This window comes from Stenella coeruleoalba, assembly GCF_951394435.1.
Source record: "Stenella coeruleoalba genome assembly, chromosome: 2".
Taxonomy (NCBI): Eukaryota; Metazoa; Chordata; class Mammalia; order Artiodactyla; family Delphinidae; genus Stenella; species Stenella coeruleoalba.
Window position 1 is genome coordinate 141758900 of NC_137147.1, and position 23162 is coordinate 141782061.

At 41.1% G+C, this 23162-nt stretch overlaps 1 protein-coding gene across 3 annotated transcripts in view; it reads left to right on the forward strand.

Annotated features, from left to right (window-relative positions):
- Positions 1-23162, forward strand: part of INTS14 (integrator complex subunit 14) — a 41456-nt gene that overhangs the window by 9334 nt on the left and 8960 nt on the right. For all 3 annotated transcript variants that reach the window (XR_013827013.1, XM_079912498.1, XM_079912497.1), the window contains exons 4-10: positions 1638-1793; positions 3009-3127; positions 3562-3704; positions 7762-7854; positions 9771-9915; positions 11246-11379; positions 20887-21005. Coding sequence is in view for 2 of the 3 variants with exons in the window: in XM_079912498.1 (XP_079768624.1) it covers positions 1638-1793; positions 3009-3127; positions 3562-3704; positions 7762-7854; positions 9771-9915; positions 11246-11379; positions 20887-21005 (909 nt within the window). In the remaining variant the exon portion in view is untranslated. The remainder of the gene's footprint in view (positions 1-1637; positions 1794-3008; positions 3128-3561; positions 3705-7761; positions 7855-9770; positions 9916-11245; positions 11380-20886; positions 21006-23162) is intronic.

Here is a 23162-nt window from a genome sequence, read left to right on the forward strand (position 1 = left end):
GAAGGAGCTGGGCCTGGATCCACTTAGACTTGCTTGGTGAGTTTTGGGGTGAACCAGGTCCAAAACACGGTGGACGTTATTAGTGATTGTTTTTATGATCAGTTACTATCAAACAGATTTGTTTTAATGTGGAATGTTTTTAACCAAGTTTTTAAAGAGCTGGACTGTGTTTTCATTATCTGAGTAAAGTCTGTCTCATTTTGACATTACAAGAAATATTTCATTATCACACAGCATCTGAAAAAGCTAGTGGCAGAAGTAAATCATTATGTAGCAATTGTTGGTACCTAGAAGAGGGATTTGCCTTGACTGTCTTCCTAAGAGATGACATCTCTCCAGGGGACCTCTATTAAGCATTCTTGGGCTTTAGAAGTAAGTGTCAGTCTTGGCACTTCACATGGTGCAACCACCTAATACTGACTTACTGGTTTGTTATTGTTAAGTTACTAGGCTAGGCTAGGGAGAGCAAAAACAATCCTCCCCTGGATTGCTTGGGAAGTCCACCCAGGACTTCCCAAGGACTGCATTAAACAGTGAGGAAAAGGAAAATGATTTGTAACTAATGTCTATTGTTGGTATGTTTTGAAGGCTTTTAAAAATTATCGGTTGATTAAGAATGCATTTTAAAGGTCTTGTCCATGTCTGGTTAAATGGCTTTTATAAATACATATTTAATGCAGTTGTCATTTTAGTTGAGCAGGGGTAGGTAAAGTTTGTCATCTTTGAAAATAAAGTGTCAAGGTTCAGTCTTCAGACTTCTGTGCTGGTATTTCCTAGGGACACAGGTAAAATAGGTCCTTATGCCATTTTTTTTCTTTTTTTTTTTTTCTGCTGCTTCAGGTCTTAGTTGCAGCATCCGGGATCTTTTTGTTGTGGTGCGCAGGCCTCTCTCTAGTTGTGGTATGCGAGTTTTCTCTCTCTCTTTGTGGTGCGCAGGCTCCAGGGCACGTGAGCTTAGTTGCCCCAGGGCATGTGGGATCTTAGTTCCCCAACCAGGGATCGAACCTGTGTCCCCTGCATTGGAAGGCAGATTCTTTACCGCTAGACCACCAGGGAAGTACCCTTTATGCCATTTTTGACACCAGTGTCTTAGGTGCCAACTCCTTCTCTAAGAGATAGCGTTCTAGTTTTAATACAATTAAGTAAGAATTGGTTATGAATGGTTTTGTCTTTTTTTTAAGTGTTCATAGGTAGGTGCTTTTTTAAAGGTTTAATAAGATAAAATACAGTAAAATGCATAGATCTTAAGTATACAGTTTACTGAGTTTTCACAAATGTATATACCTATGTAACCACTCCTCCAGTTAAGATATAGAACATTTCCATTACCCTACAGAGTTTTCTCATGCCCCTTTCTACTCAGTATCACCCCACAACCCCTATTTGATTTATCTTAGTTTTGTTTTACGTGGTCTGAACTTAATATATATGTGTAGAATCGTATCAATACAATGTGTCTGTCATCTTTCACTTGACAAATGTTGTTGAGATTTATTCACATCTTTGTTTGTATTCCTGCAGAGGTACATTTTTCAGTGTAAATGCAATTAGGGAGAAATGAAAACATTGCCAGATGAGACTGCTTTAAATAAATATGTTATTTCATGTACAAAACTCCTCTCCCTTTTTGCAAACAGGTTGTTCTGGTGACAGATGGCTGTCTTGGCATTGGTAGAGGGTCACTGCGGCACTCCCTAGCTACTCACAGCCAACGCGGTGAGAGCAACAGGTTCCCACTACCTTTTCCTTTCCCATCTAAGTTATACATCATGTGCATGGCAAATCTGGAGGAGGTAATGCTTTTTACTAAGTTCTTTTTAGTTTGATTAGATACATTTTAGGACTCAGAAATGGAATATATTTTTTAGTATATTCCATTAATATTATATTACATATACAGGCATGTGTCGGAGATATTGCAGGTTCCATTCCAGACCACCACTATAAAGCGGGGATCACAATAAAGCAAGTCGCATTCATTTCTTTTTTTCCCAGTGCATATAAAAAAAGCTTTGTTTGTACTATACTGTTGTCTATTAAGAGTGCAATAAATAGCACTGTCTAAAAAAAACCAATGTACATACCTTATTTTAAAAATATTTTATTGCCAAAGAGTGCTAACCATCATCTGAGCCTTCAACAAGTTGTAATCTTTTTGCTGGTGGAGGGTTTGAAATATTGCGAGAATTACCAAAATGTGACACAGAGACAAAGTGAGGAAATCCTGTGGAAAAATTGTGCCAATAAAATTGCTTGACACAGGTTTGCCACAGACCTTTGTTTAAAAAAAAAGGCAATATCTGCGAAACTCAATAAATGAGGCATGCCTATAGTATAACATTGAACTCCATTGTTTCAACTGACACTAATTACTGATTATATTTGAAAAGACTCTATGTCTCAAATGCTTTCTGAAAGCAGAGTGTTGCCACATCTCAGGAAACATAGCTGGAGTTGTTATCCGTCCTACTTCCCACAAAGATTCTTCAGATGCTACAGAGTCAGAATGTTCTTTTTGGTGTTAGGTGTTTCCCTCACTTAGGAATTCTTATGTCCATCACACCAGAAATGTTGACAGAAGTGTGCTTTGATTTTTTGTTGTTGTTAAGTAACATTACTCTGATGTATGTTTTATTAAACTCTTATCTCCTGGTTTTCCCATTTATTTTGGAAAGTTATTTAACTTTTCTTCACCTCAGTTTTTCTATCTTTAAAATGTAAATAATGATGGTTCTTACCAAAATATGTTAGAAACACTTGGAAGGGAAGGTGCTATGTGAATACCAACTGTGGTCACCTCTGAATCTTTGCAAAACTACTTGGAATGAAATAGCTCTACTGGTATAATTTTATATAACATTCCTCTTTGGTAACCTTGAGTCAAAATTGTTAGTTATTTTCCTTCTCACATTGTTAAAAAAAATCATCTTTGTTTTGTGACCTTAGTGTACTGATAACAATCTGGCATTTTATGCCACTTTAAAAGAGTCATCTGTTTTGCTTTGTAGCTTCAGAGCACTGATTCCTTGGATTGCCTTGAACGTCTTATAGATTTAAACAATGGTGAAGGGCAGATTTTTACTATTGATGGCCCCCTGTGCTTGAAAAATGTACAGTCTATGTTTGGGTGAGTATATACTTTTTTGCCTTCTTACAATCCAGCATTATAATTTGATGTCAGACAATAATATCTATTTTACTGTTTCTAGTTGTGTCATTTCATTTTCCCCAAGTTGCACATTTTTCAGATAAAATGATTGGTAGTAGTGATTTTTAAGTGTTGACTCCCTTTTAAATTAAGCATGACTAAATCTATAATGTCTATAGGTATTGACTTCCTTACGATGACAGCAATTTCAAAGATTTAACTGCTTTTGGGCTTTTCAGAATTGAAATTTCCTCACCAAAAATATCAGATTTTGTTCTGTTTCACAAATGGTCAGATCATAGCTTTGGAATCAACTTGAAGGGAAAACAAACTTGACATCTTAAAAAGATTACTTGAAAAAAATTATACGTATCATATTACTCTTTCTGTAACAAATAATCATCATATTCTAGAAAACTGATAGATCTGGCATATACACCTTTCCATGCTGTTCTCAAGTGTGGCCACCTAACCGCTGATGTGCAAGTCTTCCCCAGGCCAGAACCTTTTATTGTAGACGAGGAAATCGATCCTATCCCTAAAGTCATTAACACAGGTAACTTTTTTTATACTTCATTCTTAGTTCTTCTGTTATCCCTACTTTCTTCTAACTTCTGACTTTTACTCTCCTCTCTCCAGGAGGGTTGAAAAGAAATGCCAGTATACTTTGGATGGGAGGTTGCATTGCCTAAGGGGTGGCAGATTAGTAGTCTTCCGTGGTGAGGTCCTGAGTTAATCTCTGATCCTAGATGATTATAACCACAAATTACTAGAGTTGGAAACCAGGGCCAGATTCACTAGCATTGAAATCCTTGAGGTAGTTCTTAATAGAGATAGTAAGACGGATTAGCGTCATTATTAAGGTCATATATGAAGAGCTAGCTTCTAGACTTGGCTGTGTGACTTTTCCTCTGTGACCCTGGACAAGTCACTTCCTCTAGTTCTTATTGGCTAGGTGAGTGGAATCTCTAGGAGAAATGATGGTCTCTCAGGTCTCAGTTGTGATATATTGTACCCCTCTAATCCTGCAGCTTGTATTATGACTAAAAGAAAGCAATGTGTTATGGCTTCTACCATGTTGCCAGTGCTATGCTTAGGTTAAACTGGCAAAGCCAATAATCAAAAGTAACAAGGGGAGTAGAGAAGAGAGTTGTCTCATATTGGCAGGTGGACTCCTTGAGTGGTGGGTATATGTTTAACCATCACTGTTTCGAGTCACCACTGCACACCCTCAGTGCCTGGCTTAGTGTCTGATGCTTAGTAGATGTTCACTAGGTAATTGTTCAATCAACAAATGATTAAAATTGGACTTCCCTGGTGGCGCAGTGGTTAAGAACCTGCCTGCCAGTGCAGGGAACACGGGTTCGAGCGCTGGTCTGGGAAGATCCCACATGCTGTGGAGCAACCAAGCCCATGCGCCGCAACTACTGAGCCTGCGCTCTAGAGCCCGTGAGCCACAACTACTGAAGCCCGCGTGCCTAGAGCCCGTGCTCCGCAACAAGAGAAGCCACCGCAGTGAGAAGAAGCCCGCACACCGCAACAAAGAGCAGCCCCTGCTCACTGCGACTAGAGAAAGCCCGCACGCAACAGCGAAGACCCAAAGCAGCCAAAAATTAATTAATTAATTAATTAATTAATAATAAAAGATATAATGAAAAAATTTTTAAATGATTAAAATTAAGTACAGCTGGAAATTCATTTCATTCTTGGGTGTGTAGACTTTAAGGAGTTTTTGAGTGAAGGGCTGTGCACAGGCTGTTTTGTTTTCTGTGCCTTTATTTTCTGCTCCTGCTAGAAATAGGTCATCCATCTCTTTCATTGTGACTAGACAGCAGTGTGCCAAATGTTTTGTTGCCTTCAAACCAGTTATATTCCACTTCCCTCCCACCCTTTTAGGATGAGTAACTTCAAATAGATCTTTTCTTCCCAGAAGTACATTACTTTCTATGTACTAGATTTCACAAATGCAGTGTTTAGGTGGGGAATTCAAATATGATAACTAAGAAGGTTATTGGAAGTTCTCTGAATGGCTCTAATGCTTTTCATTTTAAGTAACTAAGAAAATAAGGATAATTGTCCTTTATTTAATGGACTAACTTATAAAAGCTTCTAGTCCAAGATTTTTGTTATAGCTTATATTTAAACCACTAAAACATAGGCCTTTTTCTACTCAGATGAAAAATATATAACTGCTTATGCTGATTCATTCGTTACTCAGCTAAAGAAGGTAATGATAGCAAAACTCCAGAGAAGCAGATTTCCTGATGTATAAGAAGTATGGTATACTCACCATGATCCTGATTTTTTAAAACATTGTTTTGAGAATATGAATGTGTATATGCCTAGAAGAAAGACTAAAAAGCAATTCAGTAAAATATTAATAGAGGTTTCCTTTGATGAGGAATGATGAGTGACTTTATTTTTCTTCTTTACAGTTTTTAGTGTTTTCTAAGTTTTTATACTACTTATATAATCAGAAAAAACTTCCAGGGCTTCCCTGGTGGCGCAGTGGTTGAGAGTCCGCCTGCCGATGCAGGGGAGATGGGTTCGTGCCCCGGTCCGGGAAGATCCCACGTGCCGTGGAGCGGCTGGGCCCGTGAGCCATGGCCGCTGAGGCTGCGCGTCCGGAGCCTGTGCTCTGCAAAGGGAGAGGCCACAACAGTGAGAGGCCTGCGAACAGCAAAAAAAAAAAAAAAGAAAAGAAAAAACTTCCAGAAAGTACTCTTTGGGTTACAACTTTTTCTTTTTTAACTTATTTTAGATTTTCAACAAATACTTTTGGTCTTTAATACAGCTTCTATAAAGCAAAGAAACCATTGTCATATGTACACTGCTACCTTGATTTTGTAGAGAATGTATTTCTCTCTCAGGGAAACAGTTTTAATGCAAAAGCCTTACCCTCCAGGCATAGCTGCTTGCAGTTGTTGTGGAAGTATTTTACTATGACGCCCTCTGGTGACCTGAACATCCTGACTATTCAGAGAGACTTAACCGTTAAGCTTTTGCCTTGGCTGGGGACCTAGCCTCATAAAAATAGTCTAGCTGATTTGTCGTATAACTTAAGTCCATTAAATAAAAGACAGTTGTCCTTAATTTCTTAGTTACTTAAAATGCAAAGTATTAGAGTCATTCAGAGAAACTTCTAATAACCTTCCTAGTCATCATATTTGAATTCCCGATCTAAACCTTGTGTTTATGAAATCTAGTACATAGAAAATAATGTACTTTCCCATAACAAATTAATTCTTTGTTTTTAATTAATTTTTATTGGAGTATAGTTGCTTTACAATGTTGTGTTAGTTTCTGCTGTGTTAGTTTCTGCTGTATAACTGATTCAGCAAAGTGAATCAGTTATACATACACATATATCCACTCTTTTTTAGATTTCCTTCCCATTTAGGTCACCACAGAGCACTGAGTAGAGTTCCCTGTGCTATACAGTAGGTTCTCATTAGTTATCTTTTTCTTTTTTTTTTTTTTTTTGCGGTACGCGGGCCTCTCACTGTTGTGGCCTCTCTCGTTGCGGAGCACAGGCTCCGGACACGCAGGCTCAGCGGCCATGGCTCACGGGCCCAGCCGCTCCGCGGCATGTGGGATCCTCCCAGACCGGGGCACGAACCCGTTTCCCCTGCATCGGCAGGCGGACTCTCAACCACTGCGCCACCAGAGAAGCCCAGTTATCTATTTTATATACAGTAGTGTATATGTGTGAATCCCAATCTCCCAATTCATCCCATTCCCCCTTCCCCCCTTGATAACCATAAGTTTGTTTTCTACATCTGTGTCTCTGTTTCTGCTTTGCAAGTAAGTTCATCTGTACCATTTTTCTTTTCTTTTTTTTTTTTTTTGTTTTTTTTTGGATGCATTGGGTCTTCGTTGCTGGGCGTGTGCTTTCTCTACTTGCAGCGAACGGGAGCTACTCTTCGTTGCGGTGTGTGGGCTTCGTATTGCGGTGGCTTCTCTTATTTCAGAGCACAGGCGCTAGGCGCGCATGCTTCAGTAGTTGCGGTGCGTGGGCTTAGTTGCTCCGGGGCCTGTGGGATCTTCCCAGACCAGGGATCGAACCCATGTCCCCTGTATTGGCAGGTGGATTCTTAACCCCTGAACCACCAGGGAAATCCTGTACCATTTTTCTAGATTCCACATACGAGTGATATTTTACGATATTTTTCTTTCTCTTTCTGACTTACTTTACTCTGTATGACAATCTCTGGGTCCATCCATGTCACTGCAAATGGCATTATTTCATTCCTTTTATGGCTGAGTAATATTCCATTGTATATATGTGCCACATCTTCTTGATCCATTCCTCTGTCGATGGACATTTAGGTAGCTTCCATGTCCTGGCTATTGTAAATAGTGCTACAGTGAACATCAGGGTGCATGCATCCTTACAGATTTCTCCAGATATATGCCCAGGAGTGGGATTGCTGGGTCCCATGGTAGCTCAGTTTTTAGTTTTTTAAGGAACCTCCATACTGTTCTCTGTAGAGGCTGTACCAGTTTATTGGTACATTCCCACCAACAGTGTAGGATGGTTCCCTTTTCTCCACACCGTCTCCAGCATTTATTGTTTGTTACAAGTTAATTCTATGTTGATTCCTTCTTTTCAGATTTGGAAATAGTGGGATTTATTGATATAGCTGATATTTCAAGTCCCCCTGTTCTGTCCAGACATCTGGTTCTACCTATAGCACTTAACAAAGGTGAGTTCTCTTCCTATTCCAGTGATACATATGAAGTATCTTATTATCTAAAGTTATTCTTAAATGTAAGATAGTAGAATAGCCCATTTTGCAGAATTTGGGGGAAAGGAGTAGTTATTAGATTGGTTTTTTTGGGTTTTTTGGTGTTTTTTTGCGGTACGTGGGCCTCTCACTGTTGTGGCTCTCCCGTTGCGGAGCACAGGCTCCGGACGCGCAGGCTCAGCGGCCATGGCTCACGGGCCTAACCGCTCCGTGGCATGTGGGATCTTCCCAGACCGGGGCACGAACCTGTGTCCCCTGCATTGGCAGGCAGACTCTCAACCACTGCGCCACCAAGGAAGCCCTGGAAAGCATTTTGACACATATTTATTGTGTGCTGCTTCGTTAATTTACAGTGGAAATCCTCTTTAGAGATGACAGTGCTTAGTCCCTCATCCTGGGCTCTGCCTTTCCCTGTGGGAGCATGCTGGGGAAACCAAAGTAGTTCTCAGAAGGTTGCCTGATCAATGTGGAATACAGCTTTATAAGGGTAGAAACCACACCTGTTCTCTACTGGTGCCTAGCACATAGTAGATACTCAGTAAATACTGTTGAATGAGTGAATGAATCCAGGTCCTTGTGAGGCCTCATTACTGCAGAATGTATTTCTCCAGCAACTATAAAGTCATCTCCTACGTTCAGCATCTCTCTGGAGAATGTTAGTCTCTAGCACTTTAAACTTCTCTTTTCTATGTTTTAGGCTGACCGTCTCCTTTATATTCACCAGCTTTCTCCAAGAAGTATATACAATCAGGTTTCCACTCACTGAGTTATGACCACATTCCATTTACTCATGGTTATCTCAGTTGGAGTGTTAGGTATTCCATAACCCTCCATCACATATTCATAGACAGAATCTTTGATATGTTCTCACAGATGACCGATTATGATCCTTTTGTTTATACTTTACCTTACTGTTATTGATATTGATAACAACTGAGTTTACCTTATTCCTAAGGTCCTGGGAATTCTGCGTGCCCGTATAAATTGCCAAGAAAGAAAGTGGGCAAAACAAAGAGTTTGTATAGGAAAACAGTGGGAAGAAAAGTATGGGAAGGCAAAATGGAGCTGTGTTGTAAGGGCTGTTGAATGTCAAACTAAACCAGGAAGATCTTTCTATTGAATTAGAAAGTCTTTGAATCAGCTTGAGTACACAGATAGTTCCAGAAGGAAGTTAATTGGAGGAAGATTCATTCATTTGTCAGCAGAGTGTATGAGAGAACCTGGAGTTGGAGAAGTGAGTCAAGAAGCTTATGGAGTAGTCACTGTTCTTTGGGGTGTCCCATCCACGTGCTGCCTGAAGGCTGTCAGTTGAGAACACTCTTGACATCTCTGAATCTGTTTCTGTTTCGATGGTGCCTGAAACCCCCAGAGAGCCTCTAGCTTAGTGTTCCAGTAGAAACTATGGAAAGCTGATTTTTTGTGTAGCAGCTTCACTGAAATATAATTCATATACCATACATTTCACCCATTTAAAGTGTACAATTCAGTAGTTTTTAGTGTATTTACAAAGTTATGCAACCATAACCACAATTTTTGAATCAGAATTTTAGAATTTTCACTACCTCAGAAAGAAACCTTTTAGCTATCAACCCATAACCTTCCATCTCTCTCAGCCTCAGGTAACTACTGATATCCTATCTGTATAGATTTGCCTCTTCTGGATGTTTCATATAAGTGGAATTCATATAACATGTGAAAACTGATTTTTATTTGGACATAGGAAAACCAGAATATGAGTTTTTCTTACTTGTTATAATATTCCTTTATAATTTTGTATACTTTCCTTCCAAGGCTAGAAAGAGCCAAGAGTACAAGTGGAGTTTGGAGTTTTTGTAGCTAATCTCAGTCTGACTGGTTTTCTCTTCTTTTCATAGAAGGTGATGAGGTGGGTACTGGTATAACGGATGACAACGAAGATGAAAATTCAGCCAATCAGATTGCAGGCAAAATACCCAACTTTTGTGTCCTGCTCCATGGCAGCCTAAAAGTGGAAGGAATGGTGGCGATAGTTCAATTAGGGTAAGAAACTTTTTTACCTTTGGTTGAGTGAAAGGGAGAATCAATTTATAGTGAAGTATTCCCCAGACTTTTCTGAAAGAAACAATAGAAAGGATCTCGTCACTTTTTTTCTCTTTCTGCCATATCCTTCCCACGTACTATCACCTTCTACACTACTCTTTAAAGCATCCCCTAGAATAAGTACAGAGTGAGTCTTTTAATTATATTACCTTTATATAATATCTTTTCTCAGTTTTCCTCTTTTCCATCCTATCTAGGAAACCTGGAGTCAGTTTAAGTAATGCTACTAACTTGTAGGATCTTATGCAGTATGCACAGACTCCTCAGCTATAGAATGAGGAGGTAAAACTAAATGAAAAAACATACCGATAACATTGAACATTTTACCATGTGCCAGGTACTTCTCTACGCACTTTATATACCTCACTACACAGGAGGTATCAGTATTATCCCCATTCCTTAGATGAAGAAACTGAGGCTTCGAGAGCAAGTCATGGTACTTGCTCAAGGTCACACAGCTAGTAAATGAAAGAGCCAGGCTCTTATCCACGTATTGTGACTCCATAGCCCATGCTCGTAACCGCTCTGCTGTATTCCTTCCCTATGAGGAAAGCCCTTCTAGCTTTCACTTTTCGCTGTAGTCTCAAAATCTGCAAAACTCTCTGCTTCCCTTTCTATAATACCTGTTGTCAGAGAAGAAGAGGTCATCTTCTGGCCATCACCTGGGATTGACTGGTAGAGAAAATCAAGAGGTTAGGAATGCTCAGAGGAAGCATGGCTCCTTTTCTGCTTGAGTTAAAATTAGCTGATCCAGAAAGAAAAATGCAATTCTTATTAGGTATCAGTTTGCTATATTTCTTGGTACTCAGGCTACTTGTACTGTCTCTGAGTAGGAGAATCACCTGGGGCCCTTTGAGAAGTGGGAGCAGAGCTGGGTGATGGCCTTGTGCCCTTTGTTAGAAGGGCTTCTCTCTGTGGTACTGCTGTGAATGATTCGGAGGCGGCTGAAAAAACCTATAGGTCTCAGCCCTTACTTGTCACCACCCCTGCAGCTACTTGCTGCCCTTGTGATTTTTTTTTTTCTCTTTTAAGACTGCTTTTGATTTCCATATCTACATAATTGAATAATAATACCTGTCCCCAAGGAATGGTAATATTAGGGGACATCAGTATGCATTTTTAGGTTTAGGATTTGACTTTAGTAAAAGTAATGCACCTAATTTCAAAGCTGAAAACCATGTCTCTCAAGAGAAAAACACAGGCTAGAGTTATTTAACTTGATAGTCCCAGGCTTGATGTTCTTCTGATCTTCCATCTTCTCTCCATCTAGTCCTGAATGGCACGGAATGCTCTACTCCCAAGCTGACAGCAAGAAGAAATCAAACCTCATGATGTCTCTCTTTGAGCCTGGCCCAGAACCTCTTCCATGGCTAGGGAAAATGGCACAGTTGGGTCCTATTTCAGGTATAACCCAGATTAGATTTTATTTATCCTGACTTTGTTTTCTCTCTGCTGTTCAGAATGGCTCTGTCTGTGCAGTCAGAGAGCTGCGTGATTTCTCTTATGAGTGCCCTGTGGTTTCTGACTCTGGATATGTACATGGAGAACCCCAAGAGAGTTTGATGTTTGCACTTTTAATTTTACAGCTCAGGGGAAACAAATATTTAGGTTGCTTCAAGTAAAAATAAATGCTCTAAATGTTTGGAGTGAAAAGCTATTCTCCATAAACTTTTTTCTTTAGTGTACTATTTTCAACCCGGGTACCCCTAGTCATTCATAGATAATTAATCCCATTCCTTCTTGAAACTATTTTCCCTTAGTTTTCCTAACATTGCATTCACCTAGTACTTATCTTTTTCCTTGGCAACTTTTCTTTCTTGTCATCTTGTCTTTTCTTCCTCTTGCCTCATGATTCCCAAGGTGGTGTTCTTTGCCTTCTTCTCTTGGGTTATTATTCTTTCTTGGTTATTTCATCAGCTGTTATAGCTTCAGAGTCCCAAAAATCTCTGACTCTGGTGCTGGCTTGATCTCTCCCTGAAACTTGCATATTATATTTCCAGTTCCCCCTTGGACCTCTCCACCTGGATATTCTGTCACAGTCCTAAGCTTAGCATGTTTATTGCAGAAACTGTTGTCTCTCCCCGCTTCCCCCATGAACTGTTTCTTCTGATTTTCCTACTCCCTCTGATTGAGGCCTTTGTACTCCTAGGTACTCAGGCTCCAGCTGTAGTGTCACCCTTGACTTATTTGGGCCCATTTAAATTTTAGGAACATCTACCATGCAACCTATTCTGTGCCAGGTGTGGGGGCTAAAAGAATTAGCAGGAGTTATTCAAAGTCTAGCGGAGAGTGGCGTAATAAACATGAGCTGGCACAAGATCAGAGTTGGCCTGAAGGACGGGATGGTCAGCTCTGCCTAGAGGACTCAGGAAAATCTGCACAGAGAAGAGACACCCTAGCTGAGTTTTGAAGAAAAAGAGGAATTTGCTGAGCTAGTGAAGGCACAAAGGGCATCCTGCCCAAATGGAGCACAAAGTGTGAGGGAGGGGTGGGAAGGCCAGATGGTAGGTTAGAGATTGGCAGTGGTACAGCAGGGCAGGCCTCATCTGAAATGTGAAGAGCTGAGACTTTATTCTGCAGATGCTGGGAAGCCACTGAAGGGAGTAATATGATCAGATCCTTCTGGCTGTAATGAGAACAGTGGAGATACCAGTTAGATGACTTTGTATTCTAGGTACTGGTACCCCCTGGAGTTGTGCAGTATGGCTGAAATCCAAGTGAAAGATCATAAATTTTGCATTTAGAAAAAGAACTCTGTGGAGTGTGGATTTGAAAAGGTAAGGGCATCTTGTAGTTAGAAGTCTACTGTGACAGTCCTGGAGTTGTGAAGATGAAAGGCAGAACAGGGGCAGTGGCTGGCGATAGAGACGATGGGATCCATGCAAAAGGTATTTAGGAGGTAGAAACAACAGTATTTATATATGAGAATAGAGGGAAGAGAAGAGTGGAGAATGATCCCAGGTTTCTGACCGGAGCTATAGGGTGAAAGGTGGTACTATCAATTGAAACAGAACAAAGGAAGAAGAGTAGATTTGGGAAGAACATCTTTTGTGCATGTTAAGTTTATGCCTGTGAGATTTAGGTGGAGGTGCCTATAAACAATTCCTGTGAGAATCTGGAGTTCAGGAGAGAGGGCAGAGTTGAAAATATAATTTTTAGTTATAAGCATAATGCTGATAGTTAAAATGATGCTAATGAGGGAGATTGCGTAGGGCAATAGTTCACAAATTTGAGTTTTGGTATGCAAAAGTGAAACTGGAGAACTTGTTTAAAAATTCTGTTTCCTGGGACTTCCCTGGTGGTCCAGTGGTAAAGAATCTGCCTTACAATGCAGGGGACGTAGATTTGATCCCTGATCAGGGAACTAGGATCCCACATGCCACGGGGCACCTAGGACCATGCACCACAACTGCTGAGCTCACGCACCTCAACTAGAGAGCCTGCGTGCCGCAAACTCCAGAGCCCTCACGCCCTGGAGCCTGTGCGCCATAACTAGAGAAGAGAAAACCCTCACACCACAACTAGAGAGAAGCCTGCGCGCCGCAACAAGGGAGCCTGCATGCTTCAATGAAGATCCCACGTGCTGCAACTAAGACCCCATGCAACCAAAAATAAATAAAAATAAATAAATATTTAAAAAAGAAATTCTGTTTCCTGGGCCCTACCTACAGAGATTCTGACTCATTTGGTCTGGATTCAAGCCAGGAACTTTCAGGGTTTTTTTCTTTTTTATATAAATTTATTTATTTATTTTTGGCTGCGCTGGGTCTTCGTTGCTGTGTGTGGGCTTCCTCTAGTTGTCGCGAGCGGGGGCTACTCTTCGTGGCGGTGCACGGGCTTCTCATTGCGGTGGCTTCTCTTGTTGCGGAGCACGGGCTCTAGGCACGCGGGCTTCAGTAGTTGTGGCATCCAGGCTCTAGAGCACAGGCTCAATAGTTGTGGTGCACGGGCTTAGTAGCTCCGTGGCATGTGGGACCTTCCCTGACCAGGGCTCGAACTCATGTCCCCTGCATTGGAAGGCAGATTCTTAACCACTGCGCCACCAGCGAAGTCCCTGCAGTTTTAATATTACCCAAGTGATTACAATCTAGGTCAATAACCGCACTGTAAGAAGCCATAGCCTCAGGAAAGTATATACGTTAAGGAAAAAAGAGAGCCAAGGACCAGACTCCTAAAAAGGACCAACTACTAGTAGCAGTGGAATTGGCACCAGTAAAGGAAAATGAGAAGAGGCAGATCAAAGAGAAAAGGTAGAAGAAATGGATGTCACAGACGCCAAGAGAATAAAGGGATTCAAGAAAGAAGTACAGTGTTTCATGAGCACATATGAGACACAGCCTACAATGTCTTATACACATGTGCATACATGTCATTTAAGGTCTGAAGGATGTCTTTTGCCATTGAAGCCTAAAGAAGATTTTGATGGAATATAGGCCGTAGAAGCTAGGCCAAGGGTCAGCAAACTTTTTCAGTAAAGGGCCATATAATAAATATTTTACATTTTACAGGCCATTATGGGTTTTGTCATAACCACTACACTGCCATTGTAGCACAATCATAAACCTTTTAAAAATATTTTTAAAATTCTTAATTCTTAAACAGGCAGCCAGCCATAGTTTGCCAACTCTTGAGCTAGGATCCAGGGGCTGGGCTTTTGAAGTTCACACAGGAATAGGAGAAAAGACAAAGAGCTGAAATCTCTGAGTAAAGCTGAGAGGATGATAAGAAAAATTCTACCCATTGTTTCTACCTACTTTTCTGCATATAAAGAAACATAAAAGTCTCCTATGAGAAGTTGAAGCCCAAGTCCTGCACCATGTGGATCGACATGACCCATTCCCAAACCAAACAGTGCAAAAACTGATCCTGAAGCAATGAAATCCATGGTGCATCCTCCAGAAGCTAATACAAATGGCTGTGTAGGAATTCCTCTGCAACCAGGGCAAAAAGAGTGCTGCAGAAAAAACAGTCCCCACTGGAAATGAGTTCATGATTTGAAAAAAAGTTTTAAAATCATGTGAGGATTTTCTCTTCTTTTAAGAAAGACCAGTAGGAGGAATAGCACCTTGAGGACTTAATCTGAAAGAGCCTGTAGAATGAGGGTTTTAAATGATTAAAGAGTTTTAGAAAGGAATGGAAACCAAGAGGAAAGAAGAAGACACTATGAATCAAGAGTCATTTGATCTTGGGACTTCCCTGGTGGTGCAGTGGTTAAGAATCCCCCGGCCAATTCAGCGGACACGGGTTCAAGCCCTGGTCCAGGAAGATCCCACATGCTGCAGAGCAACTAAGCCCACACGCCTAGAGCCCGTGCTCTGCAACAGGAGAAGCCACTGCAATGAGAAGCCCACGCACCGCAATGAAGAGTAGCCCCGGCTTGCCGCAACTAGAGAAAGCCTGCGCACAGCAACAAAGACCCAACACAGCCAAAAATAAAATAAATATTTTTAAAATCACATTTAAAGAAAAAAACAGTCATTTGATCTTAACAGATAGGAGATTCTTGGTGGCTTTGTAAGAGTTTCAGCAGATGATTAGCCAGGAGACAGGTTGAGGAATGAATTAGAGATGAGGAAATGGAAATGCCAAGTTTGACCACAAGAGGACAGAATTAGGACAGTGATTGGAGGAGAACCTGGGTGTGTGTGTGTGTGTGTGTCTGTTGAAAGAGAGATTCTTCACCTCTTTTACCTGTTCTCTCTACAGCATTCCTACATTCATTCTGTCTCTTCATTCTCATGGCTCTTGCCTTGTTCTGGCTTCTTTTACCTTTCACTTAGATCAGAGGTCAGCTAACTAGGGCCTGCAGGTCAAACTAGCCCACCGCTTATTTTGTAAATATAATTTTATTGTGCAGTTTTATTACACAGTCACACTCATGTATTTATATATGATCTATGGCTGCTTTCCTGCTTCAATGGCAGAATTGAGTACTTACAACAGAGACCGTATAACCCACAAAGCCTAAAATATTGCTGTCTGATCCTTTGCAAAAAAAGCTTGCTCACCCCTAACCTAGACTATTGTGAGAGTTTTCACCACAGCTGCCTGTCCATAATCTAAGGTAGTAACATTCACATCCCTTTCTGATCTGGCTGCCAACCTAGCAATGCTTGGCTGGTCAACGCGTATTCTTTTTTTTTTTTTAATTAATTTATTCATTTATTTTTGGCTGTGTTGGGTCTTCGTTGCTGCGCGGGCTCTCTCCAGTTGCGGCGAGTGGAGGCCACTCTTCGTTGCGGTGCACGGGCTTCTTATTGCGGTGGCTTCTCTTGTTGCAGAGCACAGGCTGTAGGCGCACGGGCTTCAGTAGTTGTGGCACGTGGGCTCAGTAGTTGTGGCTCGCGGGCTCTAGAGCGCAGGCTCAGTAGTTGTGGCGCACAGGCTTAGTTGCTCCATGGCATGTGGGATCTTCCCAGACCAGGGATCGAACCCATGTCCCCTGCATTAGCAGGCAGATTCTTAACCACTGTGCCACCAGGGAAGTCCTAACGTGTATTCTTAAGTCAGATGGAACTGCTCTTTACTCAGCCCTGTATTCATGTTGTTTTTCCCTCCCGCTATCTGTTCTTCTTTTCCCTGAGGATAATAAGAGCTAACATCTCTTGAATTTAACTTTGTGCCGGGCACTGTGCTAGACAAAATGAAATGTATCATCTCATTTAATTCTCACAACTGTCCTAGGAAATTGGGATTGTCATTATGGTAACAAGTAATAAGTGATAATAAAACCTATCTTAGAGGGTTGTTGGAGAATTTATTGAGGGAATGTGTATTGGCTACCTGACGCAGAGTAGGCACATTTTAATGGTAGATCCTGCTGTTTGCTTGTTTGTTTTTTTGTTTATTTTTGGCTGCATTGGGTCTTCATTGCTGCACGTGGGCGTTCTCTAGTTGTAGCGAGCAGGGGCTACTCTTCATTGCAGTGTGTGGGCTTCTCATTGCGGTGGCTTCTCTTGTTGCGGAGCACGGGCTCTAGGCACACAGGCTTCAGTAATTGTGGCATGCAGACTCAGTAGTTGTGGCTCGTGGGCTCTAGAATGCAGGTTTAGTAGTTGTGGTGCACAGGCTTAGTTGGTCCACCACATATGGGATCTTCCCAGACCAGGGCTCCAAACCATGTCCCCTGCATTGGCAGGCAGACTCCCAACCACTGCACTACCAGGGAAACCCTGCTGTTTTAATTATGTTTTTTAATCAAAGGAAAGCTTGCAAAATAGTACTGTTTATACTTATCCCTTCTCCTAATTCTGTTTCTAGAGACAACCATTTTCAAATTTTAATTGTTTCTTCTGATGTTTACTTACATTTCTAAATAATATAAGTATACAGCTATTTCTTGACCCTTTTTTTCTTTTAAAGGTCTTTTTTTTTGACTTTTTAAGGAAAACTAGTTAGCTCTCTTACCGCTACCATCCCTCCCCACCCATCCACCCAAGAAGCACATTTTTCCCTTCCTCAATCCTTGCAGTGTGGTTATAGCGTTCTTTTTGGGTAAATCAGTATTCCGTCCTTGCTAAGTGAAGTCAGTATTATTTACTACTAAGCTGTGTGGTGTACCACATCACATTTCCTTTGTTTTGCAGCTCTTCGTGGCCTACTCCAGATATTACTTTTTTTTTTAATTAGACATTTCTTTTTTCTAGCGGGTAAGATAAATGTATTCTAACTTCAATTAAAAGGAAAGCTCTCTTGGAAAGGCACTGATGTTCCTCAGAGGATGCAGGAAAGAGCTGGGCAGCCTGGCTGTAGGGGAGCCAGCAGCGGATGAGCGCAGCCCTCACTCTAGGCTGTCTCGCAGCCTTCCTCTACTTCTCTCTTCTTTTTTCTTGTTTTCCTTTGCTGTTTTCTGTGTACCTATCACTAATGCCTCCGTAAGTAAAATACATCCTTTACGTATTTTTTTGTCAGTTTCTTTCTTTTTTTTGCTTGGAGTCATCTCCCTCCCTCTTGTTTCATGAATGGACTGGTGGTTCTCTAGGCTGGTTGCATAGTTGTCATCCCGCGTCTTCCCTTCATAGCTCTTCCGTGGCTCTCTTGTTTCATGCATCCTCCTGAGAAAAGGGTACATGGGAAGTGAACATTTGAAATCTTGCATATGTGGAAGTGTCTGTATTTCATCCCTTACACTTGATTGATAGTGTGGTTGGATATTGAGTTCTAGGTTGGGAATCATTTTCCTTTAGAGTTTCGAAGCATCACTCTATTGTCTCTTCTGGCTTCCAGTGTCACTACTGAGAGTCTAGTGCCATGCTGACTGCCAGGGCTTTGACAGTAATCTCTGTTTCCTCTGCACACCTTGAGGCTCTTTTAGTGGCCCTAGCGTTCGAGATTTTCAGAATCATGTACCTAGTTTTTGGTCTCTTCACTCATTGGGCTGGGGACTCAGTGGGCCCTTCCATCTAGGAATTCATGTTCTTCATTCCTGGGAACACGAATATGTCTTTGATTTCTCCCCTGTTTGTATTCTCTGTTCTCCCTCTCTAGAACATATGTTTATGATTTGTGTGTGTGTAATTTTCTTATCATCCCCTACCCATTTTTTTCATTTTTTGTTGTACGTTCTGTAAAATAATCTTCAACTTTATCTTGCAACTGATTTTTTTTTAATTTCTGCTTTCATATTTATTATTTCTAAGATCTCTTGTTCTTTTTTCATAAATGTCTGCTAAGCCAGTTACCACATATAGGCTCCAAACAATTAGAGACAGTACAAGATAGGCTACGATTAGACGTTGAAATGTTTGGTACTGACACTGAGTGCTGTAGGATAAAAGGGACTAGAGAAATCACTGTCTACCAGAAAAATATGGGACAACTCCATGGAGAAAGTAGGATAGGATCTGGACCTAGAATTTAAGTAACTTTGGAAAGGTGAGGAACAGCAGTGTTGAGTAGGGGAAGTGTTGTCTTCGAAACCAGGCCCAGCTGAGTCCCTGGGAAATCTGAGCCTCAGTTTCCTCATCTTTAATGAGACTAATAATATCTACCCTCTAGGGTTGCTGTAAGGAGAGAAGTTGTATGTGTAAAGTATTTTGCACATAGTTGTAATTTAATAAATTCTATAAGTTCCTTGAGGCCTGAACAATACCTTCTGTAGCCACACTTCCTAGCACAGTGCTTGCTGCATAGTGAGGTCTTACTATAGATGATGAATGAGTACGTGAGGGAGGGAATAAATAAATGAGGAAAGGAGAGCATTCCAGACAGGGGGATAACAGGAACAGTGGCAGGGAAGTTGGAAATAAGCATGTGGCATGGGAAACAACTGTTGGGATCTTGGCCTGACTAGAAAGGTTTATGTATTGACAAGTATTTGTGGAAATGTCTGGAAAGCTGAGCCACTACTTATTGGAGTGCGTAGGAGGAGAGGGGACTGACAGAGATAGTATGAGGCCAGTATAAGGCATCTAAATTAATGACAAGATTGGGGTTAGAGGGCTTATGGGTCAGTTAGAGAAACTGGGCTAATTCCAGTTTTCAACATGAACATTTGAGCAAGGGATTTAAGCTCCCCAGACTTGTTGGGAAAATGATTCCTTCTTTGTCTACCCCAAATGATAATAAGGATAAAATGAGCCAGTAGATACAAGTATGCTTTGTAAGTTTGTGACAGAGTTTCAGTGACTTAGGAAATAGGTAGAAAAACAAAAAACCTTGTTTATCCACATGACTATAAAACCAACATGGCTTTAAATCCTTGGAAGCAATAAACTAGTAAGCCATAAGATGAGGTATGTTTCACCAAAAAGGTATTTCTTCCCTTGCTCCTTTTTTTTTTTTTTTTTTTGGCTGTGCAGGGTCTTCATTGCTGCACGTGGGCTTTCATTGCTGTGCAGGCCCCCAAGCAGAAGGGCGACTGAGCACCTCGGCCGCCCCAGCTTGCACCCGCCCACAGACTCAGGGCGGCACCAGAGGCCAACCCTGGGCCTTAAGCCCATCTCTGTCCTGCTTGCTTTTTGTTAATGTTGTTGGTTTTTTTAAGTTGGTTTTCATTTTTCTTTGTTTGGTCTTATTTTGTAAGAAACTATTTTATATATAGTAGACCCCGTGTGCAAGCAGGGGCCACTCTTCGTTGCGGTGTGGGCTTCTCCTTGCCGTGGCTTCTCTTGTTGCAGAGCACAGGCTCTAGGTGCATGGGCTTCAGTAGTTGTGGCATGCAGGCTCAGTAGTTGTGGCTCGTGGGCTCTAGACCGCAGGCTCAGTAGTTGTGGCGCACAGGCTTAGTTGCCCCGCAGCATGTGGGATCTTCCCAGACCAGAGCTCGAACCCGTGTCCCCTGCATTGGCGGGCGGATTCTTAACCATTGGACCACTAGGGAAGTCCTTTCCCTTGCTCTTTTCCATAATTTGGCTATACGTAATTTTACTTTTAAATTTTCTCAATGCCTAGACCTATGTTGTCTAATCCAGTAGCCACTCACCACAGAGGCTCTTTAAATTTAATTAAATAAAATTCAGTTCCTCTGTTACACTAGCCATGTGTCAAGGGTTCAGTGGTCACATGGGCTGTGGCTACCATTCCTCATCACAGAAAGTTCTGTTGGAGAGTGCTGGGCTAGGCTATATAGAATTGCAGTATATATATACATATATTTTTATATATACTTTAGTATTGTATGTACAACAATTTTATCCTCTCTGACCTTAATTTATAAAGCAGATAAGTGAAGCTTGTTTCTTTAAAAACATTAAGTTGTTTTTCACTTGTATGTGTCTCAGTTGATTGTTTAGTGTGGACATCAGTATTGAGAACAGGTTCCCCAACCTGACTGAAGTTAATGGATTTTCTTAATTAGGGAAGTAACAGGATATAGGAGATTGAATGATTCAAAGAGCTTCTAGCCTAATTGGAAATGTAATTGATTGTGTTTTGCCAGATGTCATTTCAAGAATGTCTTTTTCTTTTAAGATGCTAAAGAAAACCCTTATGGTGAGGATGATAATAAGAGCCCATTCCCCCTGCAGCCCAAAAACAAACGCAGTTATGCCCAGAATGTGACCGTGTGGATCAAACCCAGTGGCCTGCAGGTAACATTACCATTCACGTTGCTCTCCACTGGGGACAGGAGGAGGGATTCTGGCGGGCAGGCGGACATTTGATTTGATTTTCTTTTCCTTCGATACTTAGTAATTAATTTACTTCTAATGTTTGTCATTATTTCCAAAAAGGATTTGAGGTGGCCTACAGTAAAACACGTACATAGCAGGATCATTTTTTACAAAATTTAGAGCAATATGAAACGTAGAGGAAGAGGAGAGACAATTGTTTCAGGAAGCCAAGGCAAAATGATAATTGTATTTGAGCAATTTGGCTCTGAGCTTCCTGCTACCAAGGTCAAAAAAGAAACATGTTGTTTATATGGTTCTTCTTGTCTGATAAAAGGAAGCATGTCAGTTCTTCTAGAGAGACACATTTTTCTGGCATTAAATTTTAATGTAAAAGTTTTGACATGGTGAGTCATTGAATAACATTATGGGTGTTATCTTTAATAATAATTTTGAGAAAGCTGTAAAAATCTTCATGTGGTTATTTCTTCCATCCCCACGGGGTAAGCCAAAGCATTACCCTGTAGTGCCACAGAGACACTTTCATGGGAGGCTAAGATTATCTTGTTATCACGGTGTGCTGCTTTTAGTCAACATACTCAGTGACTTTCTTGTCCCATTAGTCATTTATACCTATTTTTTTTAACTCTTTATTTTATATTGGAGTATAGCTGATTAACAATGTTGTGCTAGTTTCAGGTGCACAGCAAAGGGACTCAGCCGTACATATACATGTATCTGTTCTCCCCCAAACTCCCCTCCCATCCAGGCTGCCACATAACATTGAGGAGAGTTCTCTGTGCTATACAGTAGGTCCTCGTTCGTTGGCCATTTTAAATATAGCAGTGTTATACCTATTTTTAAAAATCACTTTTTTATCATCTGAGTGCCTTTTTTTTTTTCCTTTGTTCTTCCACGAGTCCAACCTAAGCCAAATGGGAAGAGGCAGTCAGGCCACCTGACCACAGAAGTAGCTTCTGTTGACGGCATAGTCTCTTCCAGCCCCCTTTTCAGGGAGACTGGACACATCCTGCTGTGGCTAAGGGGCCTCTTCCCTTTGTTGGAAATTCAAGTTCTCCCTCTTTCTTGCCATCACTGACCCCAACACTTCCCTGTCAGAAAGAGAGCTGAATTTTTCTAAAATTATTTTTTAAATTTTGTTTTGATCTGGGTGTATTGTTTCATTATGGTGAGGTGCACATAACAAAATTTACCATTTCAAATATTTTAAAGTTACAATTCGGTGGCATTTAGTACAATCACAGTGTTACACAGCCATCACCACTATCTAGTTCCAAAACATTTTCATCACCCCAAAAGGAAATCCTATGCCCACTAAACAAGTCACTCTTCCCCCAGCTCTTGTCAGCCACTAGTCTGCTTTCTGTCTATAAGGATTTGCCTGTTCTGGATATTTCATATAAACTGCATCATATTATACGTGGCCTTTGTGTTTGACTTTTTTTTTTTTTTCCAAGAGATGTTGGGAGTAGGAGTTTATTAATTAATTTATTTATTTTTGCTGTGTTGGGTCTTCGTTTCTGTGTGAGGGCTTTCTCTAATTGTGGCAAGCGGGGACCACTCTTCATCGCAGTGCGCGGGCCTCTCACCATCGCGGCCTCTCTTGTTGCGGAGCACAGGCTCCAGACGCGCAGGCTCAGTAGTTGTGGCTCATGGGCCCAGCCGCTCCGCGGCATATGGGATCCTCCCAGACCAGGGCTTGAACCCGTGTCCCCTGCATTAGCAGGCAGATTCTCAACCACTGCGCCACCAGGGAAGCCCCTGTGTTTGACTTCTTTCAGTTAGCATAATGTTTTCAACGTTCATTCATGTTGTAGCATGTATCAGTACTTCTTTCCTTTTGATGGCTGAGTAATAGTCCATTGTATAAATAAACCACGTTTTGTTTATCCATTCATTCAGTTGGTGAACTTTTGAATTATTTCCACCTTTTGGCTATTATGAATAATGCTGCTATGAACATTTGCCAAATTTATTTTTTCTTTTGTTGCTCTGCTGTTGTCATGAAAAGAGTTTTATAGTTTTAGCTCTTACATTTAGGCCTCTGATCCATTTTGAGTCCATTTTTTGTATATGGTATGAAGTAAGAGTCCAACTTCACTTTTTTGCGGGTGGCTA